Source organism: Scyliorhinus torazame, chromosome 16, assembly GCF_047496885.1.
Source record: "Scyliorhinus torazame isolate Kashiwa2021f chromosome 16, sScyTor2.1, whole genome shotgun sequence".
Lineage (NCBI taxonomy): Eukaryota > Metazoa > Chordata > Chondrichthyes > Carcharhiniformes > Scyliorhinidae > Scyliorhinus > Scyliorhinus torazame.
Window position 1 is genome coordinate 7,680,156 of NC_092722.1, and position 19,708 is coordinate 7,699,863.

Sequence of the window (19,708 nt, forward strand, 5' to 3'; positions counted from 1 at the left end):
CGTGGAAATCAGAACAGGTTCAAAGGTCTTTCAAATGACTACGCTTTGAAGGTGCACTAATCCGATTGTACAACTTTTAAAAAGTGGTTTAGATTCAATAAAGAGTTTTAAGATTGCTTAACTAAATGATTTTTATAAAAAGAAAAGCTGGTGTAATAAAGCCACGGTTTTCTGAGGAAAGGCCATTCCCTCCCTGCTGAGTAACTGCAGCATTATTTGTTGTTATTTCAAGTCACCGCCATTTGCAGTATTTGGCAATTGTAAAACAGGATCATGTTGCTTACCTGGAATTTACTGCTGCATTGAACTTACAAAGATAATTTGTGAATTTGTGAAGTACGCAAGTTCAAACTTGGCTTTGAAATTTTCAGTTAACACCACCTCGAGAAGCCAGAACTTTTTAAAGTGCCAGATACTACACCCCCAGTGCAGATTGACGATATCCTACTTGAAACACAATATTCAGATACTTTGGGATTTCGCATATAACATATTTAAAATTTATCCTTTGAGATTATCATTTTTTTTGTTGTAATGAATGGACGTGAAAACATAGCCACTGCAGAACAAAGCAGTACATCAGAGGTTAAATCCACTGAAAAATAGATTATGCTGCACATGCTGTATTTCAGCCCCTTTGTATTTTTTCAGGACAGCTTGCTCGCTCAAAGTGTAAAATAACATCACTAAAATTTCATCCCAATCTCCCTCCTGGAGTATCTACTTTAAGCTTCATCCCCAGTCAATTTGGATGACAAGCCAAAAATGGGAAAATATTAACTTATTGTTGAACAATATTTCAGTTACTAGGAAAACTCAATAAAACAGATATCTCAGCAGCCCATTATGGTCTGAATCATCCATCCTAACTTCATAGTTCCTTTCCACCAGCCAAATGTTTTATAGACAAAGGCCAACCATTTTGATTAAATAAAACCGATATATCTCTTTGTGAACAGTGATTCTATTATTTCCTTCCCGGTAAGGTCAAGATGCACATGTAGGATTCTTTTCATTCTATTTTTACTCTTTAAAAGCTGCAATATTGTTAATAACAGATTTTACAGCACACAAAGACGACATTCACCCCACTAAGAACATGCCACGAGAATCTTCCACTTGAGCTCTCTAATTTAGTCATTTCCTCATTTCCCAGATCCTTTATTTTTAAATGTATCGACAATTACTTTTTAAATAATGTTACAGTCTCTGTCTCAATAGTCACTCCTGATAACACATTCAATGTTCTAATAGCGCTGAACGTGAAGAGGTTTCTTCTAACCTCCCCATTCATCCTTCAAGTATTACGTGGGCGGCACAGTGGCTAGCACTGCTCCCTCACAGCACCAGGGACCCGGGTTCGATTCCAGCCTCGGCTGACTGTTTGGAGCTTGCACGTTCTCCCAGTGTCTGCGTGGGTTTCCTCCGGGTGCTCCGGTTTCCTCCCACAGTCCAAAGGTGTGCAGGTTAGGTGGACTGGCCGTGCTAAATTGCCCTTAAGTGTCCAAAAAGGTTAGGTGGGGTTACTGGGTTACGGGGATAGGTTGGACGTGTGGGCTGAGATAGGGTGCTCTTTCCAAGGGCAGGTGCAGACACAATGGGTCGAATGACCTCCTTCTGCACTGTAAATTCTATGATGCTAAATAGTCCTTTAGTTGTCCAGGGATGTGCAGGTTAGGTTATGGGGTTATGCAGATAGGGCAGGATGGACGGACGGGTTAGAAAGTGAACCTAGGTAGAGTGCTCTTTCGGAGGGTCGGTGCAGTCTCGATGGGCCAAATGGCCTCCTTCAACATTGTAGGGATTCTATGATTCTATGAAGTAAGCCTTACTGCACCTGCTGAATACTTGAATCACATTCCCTTTAACTTTACACTTGGAGTTGTCCAAAAGTTAAATTAGCCAAACATGACCAGCTCTTTACAAATTCACATTGACCCTTTCGGACTATCCCTTGCCTGTCCAAATTCACTAATTTCATCCTAAAAACTTACCTGTAATTCTGATAGGTACAGCTTGTCCATTGTCTCCTCAAGCGCTCCGAAAGTCCCACTTTTATGTTGCTCTGTTAAAAACTAACACCATGCTTATCAAGCATCTCTGACAGGTCCAAAAGTTCAAGGTGGCCCTCTTCACCTTTAAATGGTCTCAGCCCTTCTTAGACGGCCCATTTACTTTTTAAGGTCCATATGATAGCCATTGATATTTTCCATTATGCTGATCAATCTTTTCTCACATTCCCTCTTAAGCCATGCTAATATCTTTTGCCTTCTAAACCTTTCATAATTCTCATTGTTTTCTTGTGTGTTATCACCAGTCTTTATTATATACCTCTATTAAGCTTCTCATTACCCCGGAAGCCCTGCTCTTTAGCATGACCCTTTACTCTTTGGTGGAATGTATTTAACTTTATCTATTGCTCTACATATCACCGCTGCGGATTGGTTGTTTGATCCGCCACATTTTTTTCCAACCAATTATTCTGTGCGTGATCCCCTTTCACCCCACTGAAAATTAGCTCATTTCCAAGCTAATTGCTTGGATGACTCTTTCTCTTTGTTTTCAACCGGAATCTAATTAGATTACGGTCACTGTTTCCCAAGCATCCCCCCACCTTCGGGTCACTCACTTGTTCTGCTTTGCCATCCAGAACTAGAAGATGCACAACGTCCCCTCTTGTAGAGAAAACACAAGTTAACATTTCGGGCATTTGCCACAGCCAGAAGCTATTACAGATGATAACCTTTTTAAAGGCGCCAGAACAAGCCACGGCAACATAGTGGTTAGCACAGTTGCTTCACAGCTCCAGGGTCCCAGGTTCGATTCCCGGCTGGGTCACTGTCTGTCTCCCCGTGTCTGCGTGGGTTTCCACCCACAGTTCAAAGATGTGTGGGTTAGGTGGATTGGCCATCTTACTTGCCATTAGTGTCCAAATAAAAAAAGGTTAAGTGGGGGGTACTGGGATACGGGGAAAGGGTAGATACACGGGCCTGAGTAGGGTGCGCTTTGTAAGGGCCGGTGCAGACTCGATGGGATGAATGGCCTCCTTCTGCACTGTAAATTCTATGATTCTATGAAGCCAAAAGAAGAAAGGTTTCATGCTCCCTGGCTTTTCCTATTCACTATCCACTTTCACTATTCCCTGGCTTTCCCGTGAGCAATTTATATGTCTTGTGGTTTCTTTTCCCATATCAGTGTTTTTGAGCTTTTTCCTTCAACACCCCTCCCACCAATCCTGCATCCCGCAATCATGTTGTGTTCCGTTTTTCAATGCGGTCTATTTATAATATCTTCTATTTTGAGGAACCTGAAAGATTGACTGGTCTGTTCTATCCACAGTTGCCAACAAACCTGCTGAGCGGTTCCAGTGTTTGTTTCAGGTTTCCCGCATCTGCATTATTTTGAGTTTTATTTCAAATTTCTTAGAATTTACAGTGCAGGAGGCCATTCGGCCTGTCAAGTCTGCACCGGCTCTTGGAAAGAGCACCCTACTTAAGCCTCCACCCTATTCCCGTAAACCAGTAACCCCACCTAACCTTTTTTCAACACTAAGGGCAATTTATCATGGCCAATCCACCTAACCTGCACATCTTTGGACTGTGGGAGGAAACCGGAGGAACCCCACGCAGCCACGGGGAGAACGTGCAGACTCTGCACAGAGAGTGACCCCAGCCGGGAATCGAACCTGGGACCCTGGAGCTGTGAAGCAACTGTGCTAACCACTGCGCTACCGTGCCACCTTATTGCACTGTCAACACATTGATTAAGGAAACAGTCCTCAATGCGCTTGAGAGCACCCCTCCACGTTTTTGAAAACCCGCGTCTTATCCCAGTCTATAATTACAACTGGATCACTGAAACCCTGCCCAAGTTACCACAGATCTCATGCTCGATTTCTTTCACACCATTGAGTGAAGTATTTGCAGCATGGTGAAAGATCCCCAACTATGTCTCAACTCTACTCCACTGAGCACCCTCATCAGTAAACTCTGCCCTCTCTATTGCGGTATTTGTGTCTTCAATTAATGAGACTGGTAACCTCCCTGTCCTTTCTCCATCTTTTGACAATTTAATAGCTAAGATTATTTAGTTCCCAGTGTCGCTCTGGTTTAAACCAAATTTCCATCAAATCAAAACATTATGGTCTTCCTAGCTTTTAGCTGCTAATTTATTTCTAAAGTTTTGCACCGGTATAGAATCACCGCAAATTTGATAGCATTGAGGTAGATGAATGCATTTCCCCAGCAACCTTTTTATTATTCTCTCTTTTAACTTTCCCAAGATATATCCTTCCATTTTCCCCTACATCTACCATTTCAAATCATCCCGTATTATTCCATTTACCATTGTTGCTAGGAGCCTGGCACTACTACAGTTTAGCTGGAACCTATTCCATCTGTATCCTTTGCCTGCATTTATCGAGCATTCTTCGCCTGTAGGGTGATGTCTCAGGGCACTTTATAATGAAAACAAGAATATAGTGGACAGCAAGCATGGGGAAAGGAGGGGACATCTCCCAATGCCTTCCTTCCTTTTAAATCATCCATTAAGCCGCATGCTGATGGTCTTTCATTTGCTACTGATTGACCTTAGCATGGGGCATTGGGAGAAATTCTGAAATTTCTATCCGGCAGACCTTGCTTTTTTAAAATCGAACAAATAACTACTCAAGGTCCCTTGGCAAGACCTCCACCCTGCCCCGGATCTTCTCCATCCATTCTGCACAGCCCCTTCTCCTGGTATGCAACAGATAACAAATCTTTCAGCATTACAGGTCACAATTTTTTTTTTCCCCAATTAAGGGGCAATTTAGCGTGGCCAATCCACCTACCCTACACATCTTTGGGTTGTGGGGACGAAGCCCACGCAGACACGGGGAGAATGTGCAAACTCCACACGGACAGTGACCCAGAGCCGGGATCGAACCTGGGACCTCGGCGCCGTGAGGCAGCTGTGCTAACCACTGCACCACCGTGCTGCCCTGTTTACAGGTCACAATTGAAGAAAATCATATATATCCTTCAACTGATATTTATGCAAAGATGTCACATAAAGGTGTGTTAGTTAATAATAATATTTATTAGTGTCACAAGTAGGCTGACATGAAGTTACTGTGAAAATCCCTACTCGCCACAATCTGGCGCCTGTTCGGGTACACGGAGGGAGAATTCAGAATGTCCAATTCACCGAACAGCATTTCTTTCGGGACTTTTTGGGAGGAAACCGGAGCGCCCGGAGGAAACCCACGCAGACACAGGAAGAACGTGCAGACTCTGCCCAGACAGTGACCCAGGCGGGAATTAAACCTGGGACACTGGTGCTGTGAAGCAATAGTGCTAATTACTGTGCTGCCGTGCCGTCCGTTAAAACCTGGGACACATCTTTCCATGGCCCTGTTCTTTCTCTTCTCCCTCCCGCCACCCTGTGTGCCTGCATGTTTTTAGGTGTGCCCCTGAGCTTTCAGTATATGGTGTAATTTGCTATTTCCCTCCTCCGTCTGATCCTCTACTGCATCAAAGGTGCCTGCACTACCTCTACGCAAGTCTTTCTTAGAGCAAGGAGCTCTCAAATAGCTGATCTTCGGAATAATTGCCTTTTCTAATTTTTACACCCAAAAGCATGAGAGTTTAGTTGTTAATCAGTCTGTCAGCTCTAGTAAACACGTTCACCCAACTATCATGTGACAATTGTTTTGCTATAACCGTGCAGGGTCTCCCCAGTAAGATGCTATATTAATATTCAGTAAATGCTTCTGCGTTACTTGAACATAACTCCGTTGCTGTAAAACTGCTTTGTTTATATTTGGGGGGGGTGGGTAATTTCACACCCAGATCCACATTAATACAACTGTCCGCATTCAAGCTAAACTATGAAGAGCTGTTAATTTCCCCCCTTTAACCTGTGATTATTTCCGAGGGACTGCTGCATTCACCAGTGGTTGCGGAGAGCTTCTGTAGGTCAGTGGCAGAAAAATCACTTCATTGTCCTGTCTGAGGCAAGAACGGACACGTCTCTCAAAGAACAAGGAAAACTACTGCCATCTCCAACCCGAAGATTGAGAGCTGGCTACATGAGAAATCTAATAGTGAACGACCTCCTGTTGTTTCAGTGCATCAGTCAAATACATACTCGTCCCTAACTCCCATCATTTTACCCTCTACTCCTGTTTTCCCTATCCCCAAGTGTGATATATCAAGATTTCTATTGATTGCATGATGGTGAGGCATGTAGGTCAGCATTAGAGAAGGCCTAAACTGAGCTACTCTAAAGCCTAAAAACAAACTTTAGTGACCCCATCCTTTCTCAGAAATATAATCAAATTAGAGAGGTCGTCTGTAAGATATGAAGCATAAAAGGTTTAGTCAAACTACGGAATCCTGCAGCAAAGGTGGTGAGTGACTGTAACAGACAGACTCCGTATGCCTTTCTGATTTAAATACACCCTGGATGTGTTTGAGAAAATGTCACAGTATCTCAAGGGAAGCTAAATGGTTAGTGGGAACAGCTACTCTGTCTCAGAATTAACTTCTGAAATGTCATTACTTTCACGGATATGCAAGATTGAAAGAGGGCAAAATAAGCATTAGGTACAATATGGAAAAGGTGCCGCAGAAGCAAAACAGAGGTGTTGCGAGTTAAAAAACCACAAGGAGCAGGGAGAGAAAGAACCGTTCAACCCATTAAAGTGCACCCGCATTAAACATCCCCATCTGGAAAGTTGTTGTCACTGCTGAAGTTCGGTTCGGGGCCAAGGGCATGGTTTGCTTCAGAAACAGCGAAGCAACAAATTCTGCCTGTTCGGGCTTCTTGTGTGTCATTGTCTAAAGTTCCAATTAAGACAAGGGGAACACTTTCAGTCTAGAGTATAATATATATAATATATATATATATAGATATATAAATAATCTAACTCCCTTTCCTTCTTCCTAAAGTTTATGTTTGTACATTTCTGAAAACGAAATATTCCTTCTCCCAGAAGCTAACAAAAGGAGAACTCCCCTTATCTCTACATTGTGCTGTTTAACCATAGCCTGATGCACTCCAAACATCCTCCCCCTTCTTCCCCCAATTCACTGTCCTACAAATGTCATATTAACCCTCATACTTCACAGTATCAAATTTTACTGTCGCATGGTTGCACATTCCACCGCCCTGAGTTCTCTTGGAGTCGATCAGTATGCTATCCTTCTCACAGGACTCAATACTTTCCTGGTTTCGTGTCATAGGATCGTAGAATCCCTACAGTACAGAAGGAGGCCATTTGGCCCATTGAGTCTGCACTGACCATCCGAAAGAGCACCCTAACCTAGACCTACTCCCCCCACCCCATCCCCATAACCTGATCCAAACATTTGGACACTAAGGGGCAATTTATCATGGCCAATCCACCTAACCTGCACACCTCTGGACTGTGGGAGGAAACCAGAGCACCCGGAGGAAACCCACGCAGACATGGGAGAATGTGCAAACTCCACGCAGTAACCCAAGGTTGGAATCGTACCCAGGTCCCCATCATTTGAAAATTTTGAAATGGTGCCTTTTACACCTAAATTTAAGTATATAAAAATGCCCCGCTGGATCACTGTGTGTGTGGAGTCTGCACGTTCTCCTCGTGTCTGCGTGGGTTTACTCCGGGTGCTCTGGTTTCCTCCCACAGTCCAAAGGCGCGCAGGTTAGGGGGATTAGCCATGATAAATTGCCCTCAGTGTCCAAAAAAGGTTAGGTGGTGTAACGGGGATAGGGTGGAAGTGAGGGCTTAAAGTGGGTCGGTGCAGACTCGATGGGCCGAATGGGTTCTTTCTGCACTGTATGTTCTATGCATCAAGGAAAGCAGGGAACTCCACAATAAACCATCCTCCAATTCGAAAATGCCTTTTGAAAATCCATGTACACACATCAGCCACATTACTCATTAACCTGTTTCCTCACCAAAAACTGAATCTCCAAATAGCCCACGACTGGACATGGATCCACCAATGGAACCTGTTGAGTCTGATGGAAGAGGTAAAGAGGGGCCGACAGAGGTGAGGCTCACTCCCACTCTCCCTGGTTGGGAAGTGCAGACAATTAAGATGAACGTATTGCCCAGGTTCCTCTTCCTATTCTGATCAGTCCCAATCTTCATTCCCAATGCCTCCTTCACTAAGCTGTGTGTTAAGCGGAATGGGAAAGAAGTGAGGAGCGCTCCTGTACGGGCACATCCCTCCGGGCGCTGGCCCACTCCCATTCCCCCCAGCCAAGTACTCAAGAAACCCAGTGGTGGTGGTGGCCATGTTGAGAGCATGGAACCAACTCGGGCATCACTTCAGGTGGTAACAATGTCCACCATGCAAGAACCATAAATTCACCCCGGCGACAGTAGACGCGTCCTTTAAAAGGTGGAGACAACACAAAGGGACACTTACGGTAGGGGACTTGTATATAGACAGCAGAGTCGCGACCCTGGGGGAACTGACGGACAAGCTCCAGCTCCCAAAGGGAACAAGTTGCGATATATGCAATTAAGCAACCGTGGGCAAACTAGGGGACGGTAACTACGTTGCCATGTGCGGACGGCTACTAGAGGTGGTAGTTCACCACTGGACGAGACACAGGAGAAATGAGAGGAAGAGCTAGGGAGAGGACTATGGAGCAAAGCACTGCAAAGGAAGAACTCCACCTCCTCATGCGCAGGACTGAGAACTCAGCTGAAAATAGTGCACAGGGCGCACTTGACAAGAACACAGGAGTGGGCTCTTCCAGGGAGATGGAGAGCAAATGTGAATGGTTCTAGGGAAGCCCGGCCAACCACACCCAAATGCTCTGGTCTTGTCCCAGACCTGTCAGATACTGGACTGCCTTCTTTGAGGCCATGTCCAAGGTTGTGGGGGTGAGGGTGGAGCTCTTGAAAGCAGACCAAGGCAGGCCAGCAGCACGGTTCAATTCCCGTACCAGCCTCCCCGAACAGGCGCCGGAAGGTGGCGACTAGGGGCTTTTCACAGTAACTTCATTTGAAGCCTACTTGTGACAATAAGCGATTGTCCCCTGGGCCGGATGGGATTTATCCTAGGATTCTCTGGGAAGCTAGGGAGGAGATTGCTGAGCCTTTAGCTTTGATCTTTAAGTCATCTTTGTCTACAGGAATAGTACCAAAAGACTGGAGGATAGCAAATGTTGTCCCCTTGTTCAAGAAGGGGAGTAGAGACAACTATAGACCAGTGAGCCTTACTTCTGTTGTGGGCAAAATCTTGGAAAGGTTTATAAGAGATAGGATGTATAATCATCTGGAAAGGAATAATTTGATTAGAGATAGTCAACACGGTTTTGTGAAGGGTAGGTCGTGCCTCACAAACCTTATTGAGTTCTTTGAGAAGGTGACCAAACAGGTGGATGAGGGTAAAGCAGTTGATATGGTGTATATGGATTTCAGTAAAGCGTTCGATAAGGTTCCCCACGGTAGGCTACTGCAGAAAATACGGAGGCATGGGATTCAGGGTGATTTATCAGTTTGGATCAGAAATTGGCTTGCTGGAAGAAGACAAAGGGTGGTGGTTGATGGGAAATGTTCAGACTGGAGTCCAGTTACCAGTGGTGTACCACAAGGATCTGTTTTGGGGCCACTGCTGTTTGTCATTTTTATAAATGACCTGGAGGAGGGCGTAGAAGGATGGGTGAGTAAATTTGCAGATGACACTAAGGTCGGTGGAGTTGTGGACAGTGCGGAAGGATGTTGCAAGTTACAGAGGGAAATAGATAAGCTGCAGCGCTGGACTGAGAGGTGGCAAATGGAGTTTAATGCAGAAAAGTGTGAGGTAATTCATTTTGGAAGGAATAACAGGAAGACAGAGTACTGGGCTAATGGTAAGATTCTTGGCAGTGTGGATGAGCAGAGAGATCCCGGTGTCCATGTACATAGATCCCTGAAAGTTGCCACCCAGGTTGAGAGGGGTTGTTAAGAAGGCGTATGGTCTGTTAGCTTTTATTGGTAGAGGGATTGAGTTTCGGAGCCATGAGGTCATGTTGCAGCTGTACAAAACTCTGGTGCGGCCTCATTTGGAGTATTGCGTGCAATTCTGGTCGCCGCATTATAAGAAGGATGTGGAAGCATTGGAAAGGGTGCAGAGGAGATTTACCAGAATGTTGCCTGGTATGGAGGGAAGATCTTATGAGGAAAGGCTGAGGGACTTGAGGCTGTTTTCGTTAGAGAGAAGAAGGTTAAGAGGTGACTTGATGAGGCATACAAGATGATCAGAAGGTTGGATAGAGTGGACAGTGAGAGCCTTTTTCCTTGGATGGTGATGTCTAGCACGAGGGGACATAGCTTTAAATTGAGGGGAGATAGATATAAGACAGATGTCAGAGGTAGGTTCTTTACTCGGAGAATAGTAAGGGCGTGGAATGCCCTGCCTGCAACAGTAGTGGACTCGCCAACACTAAGGGCATTCAAATGGTCATTGGATAGACATATGGATGATAAGGGAATAGTGTAGATGGGCTTTAGAGTGGTTTCACAGGTCGGCACAACATCGAGGGCCGAAGGGCCTGTACTGCGCTGTAATGTTCTATGTTGTATGTTCTATTTTCATTTCATTACAAATACTTTTTTTTAAAATGCAATCTGCTATAACAAATCCATGCTGGTTTTCCTTAGTTAATCATCATGACCAAGTGACAGATAATTTTGTCCTGGATCATTGCTGCTAAAAGCTTTCCCACTCCAAGGTTAAATTCACTGGCTTTTAATTGATGAGTTTATTCTTACACCCTTTTTGAACAAGACCGTTTTGCAATTCTCCAGTCCTCTGGCACTACCCCTGGAGGACTGAAAGATTTGGGTATCTGTTGGTGAAGGGGGTGCTGCTGACAGCAATGGTGAGGGCGACCTTATGCGTATAAACCACATGCAATATTCGGTGGTGCTTTAATGTCACAAAAGCTTTTCTTTTGGGTAAACCAGAGCTGCTCAGCTCCAGTCCCCTGCTGCTGCATAACAGGATTTTCCCTCGACTGGCACAGGGTAAACAAAGGCTCGAGGTTCTATGGAATTGTCAAAAAAGTAATTTCTCATTTAAAACATTATGTTTATGAGTCGGCTATTGTCATGAAAAGTTTCCATAAACACAGTTTCAAGAATGTTTGATGACTTACCAGCTGTTCCCTTGGGGCAGCATCCTCCCTCCCTGGAGGAGAGTCGGACTGTGAACAACAGAAAGATTAAGTTAGAGCATCACCCACTGGATGCTTTGCAAACTGAACTACATCAAACTAGATTATTCAGTACAAGAAGAAATGTAATACTGAGGGGCCAGGAAGAAATACAAAAAAAATTGATGAAAAATCAAAAGCGTTTGATTGCTAGGCATTACTCTGCCGTACAAAACAACTTCCATTGTCTCCTCAACGTTTCTGTCTGAGGTCCTGAACTATTGCCAGATGTCTACCAGTGTCAAATCGATCGGTAACTCTCATTGCAAGCCCTGCCTAGGCTGACCCATCTTTTAACTGGTCTTCCCTTTTTGCATGGAAATTCTTCAGTGCTTCCGTCAAGACAGCCCAGCCAGATCTGCAAATTCAGTCAAGGGATTTAATTTGTTGCAAATTTGGCACAGCACAGGAGGGTGCCGACATGCTGTCACATTCGACTGCCCACATCAGTTTCAACTCCACGCCAAAGGTCCACTATATTTTACCCATGGCAACAAATTGAACTTACTTCTGGGAGAAATAACAGGGGAATAAAAGCATTATTGCACTTGGGCCGGGTGACATCACCGGCCATTCCAACACCAAAGCGCGAGCCAAGTACAAGAGTGAGCTTGTCCCTACATTACCCAGACGCAGTAAGGATAAACATGTTGAGTTCTTATGATTTCGGAACCAAATGAGCGTTAATTCTACTTTAATGGCAATTCCAAGAGGCTTCACATTATTTATTTTAAACAGAATTTCATGTCTTAATAAGGAAATTAATAGATGCTAAGAGAACTGTAGCGTGTATTATTTTCCTTTTGTCTTTTCAGATCGAGGCGTGTGAGGTGGGGGTGGGGGTGGGGGGGGAGTAGTGCTGGAGAACACATTATAGCTGTACATTTCCTATTCAGCAGCACCAGCAAGCTCTCTGCGGGCAAGTATAGCGGGCAATGGTGAAACGCGCTATAAGCCAGTCTCTTCACATCGCCCCACCGCTCTGCTTTCAAGGGGAAATTGCAGTCTTTTAAACTACCATACTAAATAAAAATGGCATACAAACATCTCGGTTATTTGCTGGTGCCAGCCTGAATTTAAAGGGAGCTATCCAATATCAAAGTCAGACTTTCAAAGGCTGCACGATCTACGTTCGCATGGGTTAAGCGTCAGAACTGCAGGCACTAATTACAGCTTTACAATGCCCTTGCTCTGCGCTTTTTAGTTTTAAAATGCTCCTCGGAGCTGCCTGGAAGCAATGTATTGTGTGTAAATGTCCGCCATCCTGTCTCCTTTCCCTCCCCTTCCCCAGCAACCCTGACCCCAACCGGCGGTTCCCAATTAAAGCAAGATAGGTTGACCCATTTTTCTGATGGACACGCATTGTAAATATTTCTAAATACGAGCGTCTTCTCTTTTCTCATTTCTCAGTGCTGCAGAGGTGCGACAGTTTCTGATCCACAGTTCCCAGTGCGGCCTGCAATGCAACTGTTTGCAGATATACTGTTGAACTGGACAATTATTTTATGGTGGGACATTGGCATACCGGTAATTTTACTGGACCAGTAATCCTAAAACCCAGGCCCAGGCAGACATCCTGGTGACACAGGTTTAAATGCCACCACAGTGGGTAATCTGGAATGGTCACCAACGTCACGATCAGATTGTTGTAAACCCCCATCCGCTTCGCTAATCCCTTCAGGGAAGGAAATCTGTCCAGGCCTATCCAGGCCAACAGCAATGTGTCGGACTCCCACACACCCTCCGAAATGGCCCAGCAAACCAGTCAGCCGTACCAAACTGCTACAGGAGAGTTGCAAAAGGAACAAAATAAGACAGTCCTACACCAGATGGATTGCAGTTGTTCTGGAAGGCGACTCGCTACCATCTTCGAAGGGCAATTGGGTGTGTGGGGGGGGGCGACAAAAAACTGGCCTTGGCAGCAACACACACGTACCATGAATGAATAAAACGGGTTCCAGGATTTGAAAGACCATCAACGTTTTGAAAATAATTAAGCAACGACTGGGACACGGCAGCCTTGTCATTTACATTTGAAATTTTCACTGAGATTTATCAGGATTTGGAATTTTCTTCCGGAAAGGTTGGTGGCAGTTGATTATAGAATTCATTTCGAAAAGGTACTCGAGGCGGAACTGACAGGATTCCAGAGAAAATACCAGGGCGGGGGACTAAGTGCGAGTGTTCTTTCAAAGAGCCAGTGCAATGGGCCAAAGCAGCCTTCTTCTCTGTTGTAACGTTCTACGTTTCTGTGCTTCTGCCATACACCATTCTCCACCCAGAGGGGCGACAGTTGCCAGTTCCCAGGTCTCTGACACTCACAATCCAATCATTAACAGCAAAAGGGATTATTATTAAAAATATAATATTTAAACATGCTGCTGTGCAGAGAGACCTGGGTATGCTAGTGCATGAGTCACAAAAAGTTGGTTTACAGATGCAACAGGTGATTAGGAAGGCAAATGGAGTTTTGTCCTTAAAAGAAAATAAAGATATGTGATTATGTCGTGCATTGACCTCGGGACGTCCCAAAGCTTCTGAAGGCCAACGAAGGACTAGAGGGATGGAGTTTAAGACTAGGGAGGTTATGCTGCAATTGTATAAGGTGTTAGTGAGGCCACACCTGGAGTAGTGTGTTCAGTTTTGGTCTCCTTACTTGAGAAAGGAGGTACTGGCGCTGGAGGGTGTGCAGAGGAGATTCACTAGGTTAATCCCAGAGCTGAAGGGGTTGGATTACGAGGAGAGGTTGAGTAGACTGGGACTGTAGTCGTTGGAATTTAGAAGGATGCAGGGGCATCTTATAGAAACATATAAAATTATGAAGGGAATAGATAGGATAGATGCGGGCAGGTTGTTGCACTGGCGGGTGAAAGCAGAACTAGGGGACATAGCCTCAAAATAAGGGGAAGTAGATTTAGGACTGAGCTTTGGAGGAACCTCTTCACCCAAAGGGTTGTGAATCTATGGAATTCCTTGTCCAGTGAAGCAGTTGGGGCTCCTTCATTAAATGTTTTTAAGATAAAGATAGATAGTTTTTTGAAGAATAAAGGGATTAAGGGTTATGGTGTTCGGGCCGGAAAGTGGAGCTGAGTCCACAAAAGATCAGCCATGATCTCATTGAATGGCGGAGCAGGCTCGAGGGGCCAGATGTCCTACTCCTGCTCCTAGTTCTAATGTTCTTATTAGGTGCCTTAACTTTGTGAAACTCTTACAAACGATAAGGCACCTTTGCATTGGCACTTTTCAGTTTGAATTCTACACGATCTGCTGCAGGTGTGAGGGAGTACAGTGAGCCATCAGGGAGATCTTCATATCTGCGACCAGGGCAAAAGTGGTTGCATGAAAAATTTCAAGTCTCACCACTCCGTAGTGTAATGTAGTGAATTCCTGCTCCCAGTAACTCAACACTGGGTCATCAATTCGACCAATTTATAAACATGGCCATCATGCCGCAGACCAGTTTTATAATGTCTCAGTGAAAGAACTCTCAGAATTTGGATTGCCTGAAACAATCACGGAGGAAGGGTTTGTTCACACCGTGTACATTTACTGATTTAGGAAAGTACATGTGCTTGGGGTCGCTACATAACAGAACAGAAACACTGCCCTCCTCGAGGACACTACACATTTCCACGCCCCGACAATGGGGCTCTCAAAAATAGCTCGCCTGCACCTGAAGAGAAAGCATAAGTAATGTGGAATGAGTTAATAATTCAAAGTGAAAGAGGGCTGGTTCAGCACAGTGGGCTAAACAGCTGGCTTGTAATGCAGAACAAAACCAGCAGCGCGGGTTCATTTCCCGTACCAGCCTCCCCGAACAGGCGCCGGAATGTGGCGACTAGGGGCTTTACACAGTAACTTAATTGAAGCCTACTTGTGGCAATAAGCGATTATTATATTATTATTATTAGTAAGAAGTCTTACAACACCAGGTTAAAGTCTAACAAGTTTGTTTCAAACACTAGTTTTCGGAGCACCCGAGGAAGGAGCAGTGCTCCGAAAGCTAGTGTTTGAAACAAACCTATTGGACTTTAACTTGGTGTTGTAAGGCTTCTTACTGTGCTCACCCCAGTCCATCGCCGGCATCGCCACATTATTATTATTAGATACTGCAAAAGAAAGTAATGCAATAATTCACAGAAAGAAAATAAGAAATCGCTTTACATAGCACCTTTGAGATGCTTTGTAGCTAATTCCAAAATGTAGTTACCGGTGTAAGTCAATGTGCACTAAGATACCACAAACAGCACTGAAAACAAATATCCAGATGGTCAGTTTTTAGTGGTATTGGTTGAGGGATATATGTTGACCAGGACAACAGAACTCCCTGTGCTTCTTGAGAAAGTCATGATGTGGAGATGCCGGCGTTGGACTGGGGTGAGCACAGTACGAAGTCTTACAACACCAGGTTATTACAACACCAAGTCTTACAACACCAGCGCTTTCGGAGCGCTGCTCCTTCCTCAGGTGAATCCTGAGGATTCACCTGAGGAAGGAGCAGCGCTCCGAAAGCTAGTGACATCGAAACAAACCTGTTGGACTTTAACCTGGTGTTGTAAAACTTCGTCTTGAGAAAGTGCCATGGGATATTTTGTCAACTTTTTTCTTTTTAATAATATTTGATTAAGGTATTTGAAAATTTTTGTAACAGTACATCAGCATGGTAAAATAAACATCCCCCCCCCCCCCCCCGCCCCGCAGCCCAATCTTCACACACCTCAACCATACAACAATCCACCCCCCACTCCGCCCCCGGAATACTGCATCTGCTGACATTTTTAATTTTCCCCGAGAAAGTTGACGACCCTCTTAAGGCAAACTTTATCTTCTCGAGACTGAGAAACCCAGCCATGTCACTAACCCAGGTCTCTACACTCGGGGGCTTCGTGTCCCTCCACAATAACAAGATCCGTCTCCAGGCCACCGGGGAGGCAAAGGCCAGGACGTCGGCCTCTTTCGCCCCCTGAACTCCCGGATCTTCCGACACTCCAAAGTCGCTACCTCCGGACTCGGCACCACCCGTCCACTAGCAACCCCACATCCAGTCTCCACAGCGGGCGTTGCCCTCTCGCCACACCAACCCGCAGATCCACCCAGTGCGGGGCATGATCTGACACTGCGATTGCCGAGTACTCAGTATCCACCACCTTCAGTATTAGCGCCCTGCTCAGAACAAAGAAGTCGATGCGAGAGTATACCTTGTGGACATGTGAGAAAAAGGAAAACTCCTTCGCCCTTGGCCATGCAAACCTCCATGGGTCTACTCCCCCCATCTGTTCCATAAAACCCTTCAATTCCTTTGCCGCAGCCGGCCTCCTCCTGTCCTGGATTTTGACCGGTCCAATTCCAGATCAATGACTGTGTTGAGGTCCCCTCTCATGATCAGGTTATGTGACTCTAAGTCTGGGATCTTACCTAACACCCGCCCCATAAATTCCACGTTGCCCCAATTCGGAGCATATATGTTCACAAGTACCACTCGCACCCCCTCTAGCTTCCTACTCACCATCATGTACCTACCCCCCTTGTCTGACACGATTCTCCCAGCCTCGAATGCCACACATTTGCTGATCAAGATCGCCACCCTCCTGGTCTTCCAGTCGAGTGGAACACTTGGCAAACCGACCCCTTCCTCAATCTCATCTGGTCTGTAACCTTTCGGTGTGTCTCTTGTAGCATTGCCACGTCCGCCTTCAGTTCCCTCAAATGCACGAACACGCGAGCCCTCTTGACCAGCCCATTCAGCCCTCTGACGTTCCATGTGATCAGCCTAGACGGGGGGGGGCCCCATTATTTCACATAAGAGCTACAATCCAGCACCACAAATTGCCGCCACAGTACTTCTCCAAGGATTAGGTGTCTTTTAATTCGCCTCCAGCTTCATTTCTTTAATAAAGGTCCATACTTCGTCTGGCGTTTCAAAGCAGAAGTCCCGTTCCTCATGTGTGACCCACAGGCGGGCTGGGTACAGCATCCCGAACTTTACCCCCTTCTTAAGAGGGTCGTTTTTGCCCGATTGAACCCAGCTCGCCTCTTGGCCAAATCCGCTCGGGGTCCTGATAAATGCGCAACTCACAGTTCTCCCACTTGCTGATCCGTTCTTTCTTGGCCCACCGCAAAACGTGTTCCTTGTCCATGAAACGGTGAAAACGTACCTCCATGGCCCTCAGCGGCTCGTTTGCTCTGGGCTTCCTCGCGAGGGCTCTGTGCGCTCTGTCCAATTCCAGGGGCTGAGGGAATGCCCCAGCCCCCATCAACTTCTCCCAACATGTCCCTGCATTCTTTTCTGGCGGTCGTTCATCATCCCCACCTTGCTTTCCAGCACGGTTATATACTCCTCGTGCTCGGACAATTTTTGTTCGACCTCCTGGATCGCTCTCCTGTGGGTTTCCTGATTCTGAACCACTTGATGAATCGAAACCTTAAATCGGGTCCAGCGTGTCCTTCTTCAGCTCAGCGAAGCAATCCTCGAAAAACTTCACCAGCTGCTCCGTCGACCATTGTGCCGTCTCCCCGGGGCCCTTGCCCTCCGCCATGCTGTCCCGTGTTACCAGCTCTGCTTGCGTCTCCCTTATAGGACTTTGTCGTCTCTCACGGCCACTTCTGGTCCAATTCTCCATACACCGGGGGGGGGGGGGGGGGGGGGGGGGGGGGGGGGGGGGGGGGGGATTTCTCCTTACTGTCTCACTCTTCACTGCTTTATCCCATAAATTCCGAAGAAAACCGGGGGAAAAGGTCCAAAAGTCCGTTACAGGCGGGAGCTATTAAATGTGCGACCTACCCCTCCATGGCCGCCACCGGAAGTCTGGGGTATTTTGTCAACTTGACAGATGGGAACACCCAGCATGAAAGTCCAAATTAATTCACTTTCCATTCTTTCCCTCTGAGGACACACCTTGCGGAATGCCTCCCTGGGCAGACACATGGACAACTTTGATTACAAATCAATGACTGACCAGGACAACCCCAGATTGCCAGAACCCGTAGTTTTAAAGAGGCCCACCCCTTCAATCAGAATTTGGAAAATTCGCAAATTGATGAAAATTAATACTTCTCTGAAACTCTAATCTGGGAATGGGAGATTCCAGTCCTACCTATAATATTCAATCACTGGAGACACCAGAAATGAATACGAGAACCACTAGTAAATCTAACAAAGAACTCGGGAGAAAATCCTTTACCAGGAGAGTGGCTAGAACATGCAACCCGCTAACTCAAGGAGGGATGATGTGAACAGCATTTAATCTAAAGCTGGATAAGTACAAGGGAGAAACGAAATGGGAAGAGTTGGAGGAGTTGGCTGGAGTATAAAAGCCAGTCTTGCCGAAAGGGCCTTTTTCTTTTTTGCTGTAATATTCCACACTCGGAGCGAGGGGTTTCACAGAAACAACTTTCAACTCCGTGGATACACAACAGGAGCCCAGAGTTTACTGAAAAATAAATCAGCCAGTAACCCCAGGTGTATAACTCACAGGTGGTTTGTTTTTTCCGTAAGCCCGTTGTGTACGTGTGTTTATAGCACACATGTTGGCTGATTTTGCTGCCTCAGAACTCCCTGGTTACTATATTTTATAGACAGACAACTGATGCCTCCATTCTCAGGGGGCTGCTATCGCATACTGAGGTGACGTGGCAGTTAGCAGTTTCAGGACGCCGAATGATGTGTGTACAGCCAAAATTGAAAAACAGAGTCAAAATTTCCAGTGTTTATAACAGAAATCTTCAAACTTGAAAGTTGTAGCAATGATTAAGTCGTAACCGGTGGCACAAACAGAACAAGGGCGATGCCATCATCACTTTAAGCCTATCATGGCTGATCATCCAACTCAATAGCCTAATCCTGCTTTCTCCCCATAGCCTTTGATCCCATTCTCCCCAAGTGCTATATCCAGCCGCCTCTTGAATATATTCAAAGTTTTAGCATCAACTACTTCCTGTGGTAATGAATTCCACAGGCTCACCACTCTTTGGGTGAAGAAATGTCTCCTTATCTCTGTCCGAAATGGTTTACCCTGAATCCTCGGGCTGTGACCCCTGGTTTTGGACACATCCATCATTGGTAACATCTTCCCTGCATCTCCCCTGTCTAGTCCCACATTTAGCGTTGATGTGAAGCAATTTGGCATTTTGCAAGGATGGAGCACTCCGTTAGTTTAACATGGATCACTGGAGCAGTACCACACACGGACTTAATCACAGGCCTGCAATTCTGCCACTGTGATGCAGGAGGTAGCATAAGCACCCAGATTTCACCCAGTGTACGGAGCTCAGCTGGGGCGATCACAGCACGGGAGGAGTTTCTGCCACCCACAGAACCATTATCAGGCACACGGCGCCATCTGCAGGGCAGAAGTGCAAGGAAAAAGGAGTCTCTGAAAAAAATTACATCGGACGCAAAATGGCAAGACAAATGTTTGACGTTTTTTTTTTCAAAATCCCCTCGTCAAACGCTGACTATATCGCCAGGCCAGTAAGCTGAGAGGCAATTAACATCTATTAGATAAGAATTAGATGTATTCAAGTT

General features: G+C 45.7%; 1 protein-coding gene across 1 annotated transcript in view; it reads right to left on the reverse strand.

Moving 5' to 3' along the window:
* pex14 (peroxisomal biogenesis factor 14) overlaps nt 1-19,708 on the reverse strand; it is a 370,669-nt gene that overhangs the window by 299,373 nt on the left and 51,588 nt on the right. The window contains exon 3 of the mRNA XM_072477722.1: nt 11,128-11,175. Coding sequence (XP_072333823.1) covers nt 11,128-11,175 — 48 coding nt within the window. The remainder of the gene's footprint in view (nt 1-11,127; nt 11,176-19,708) is intronic.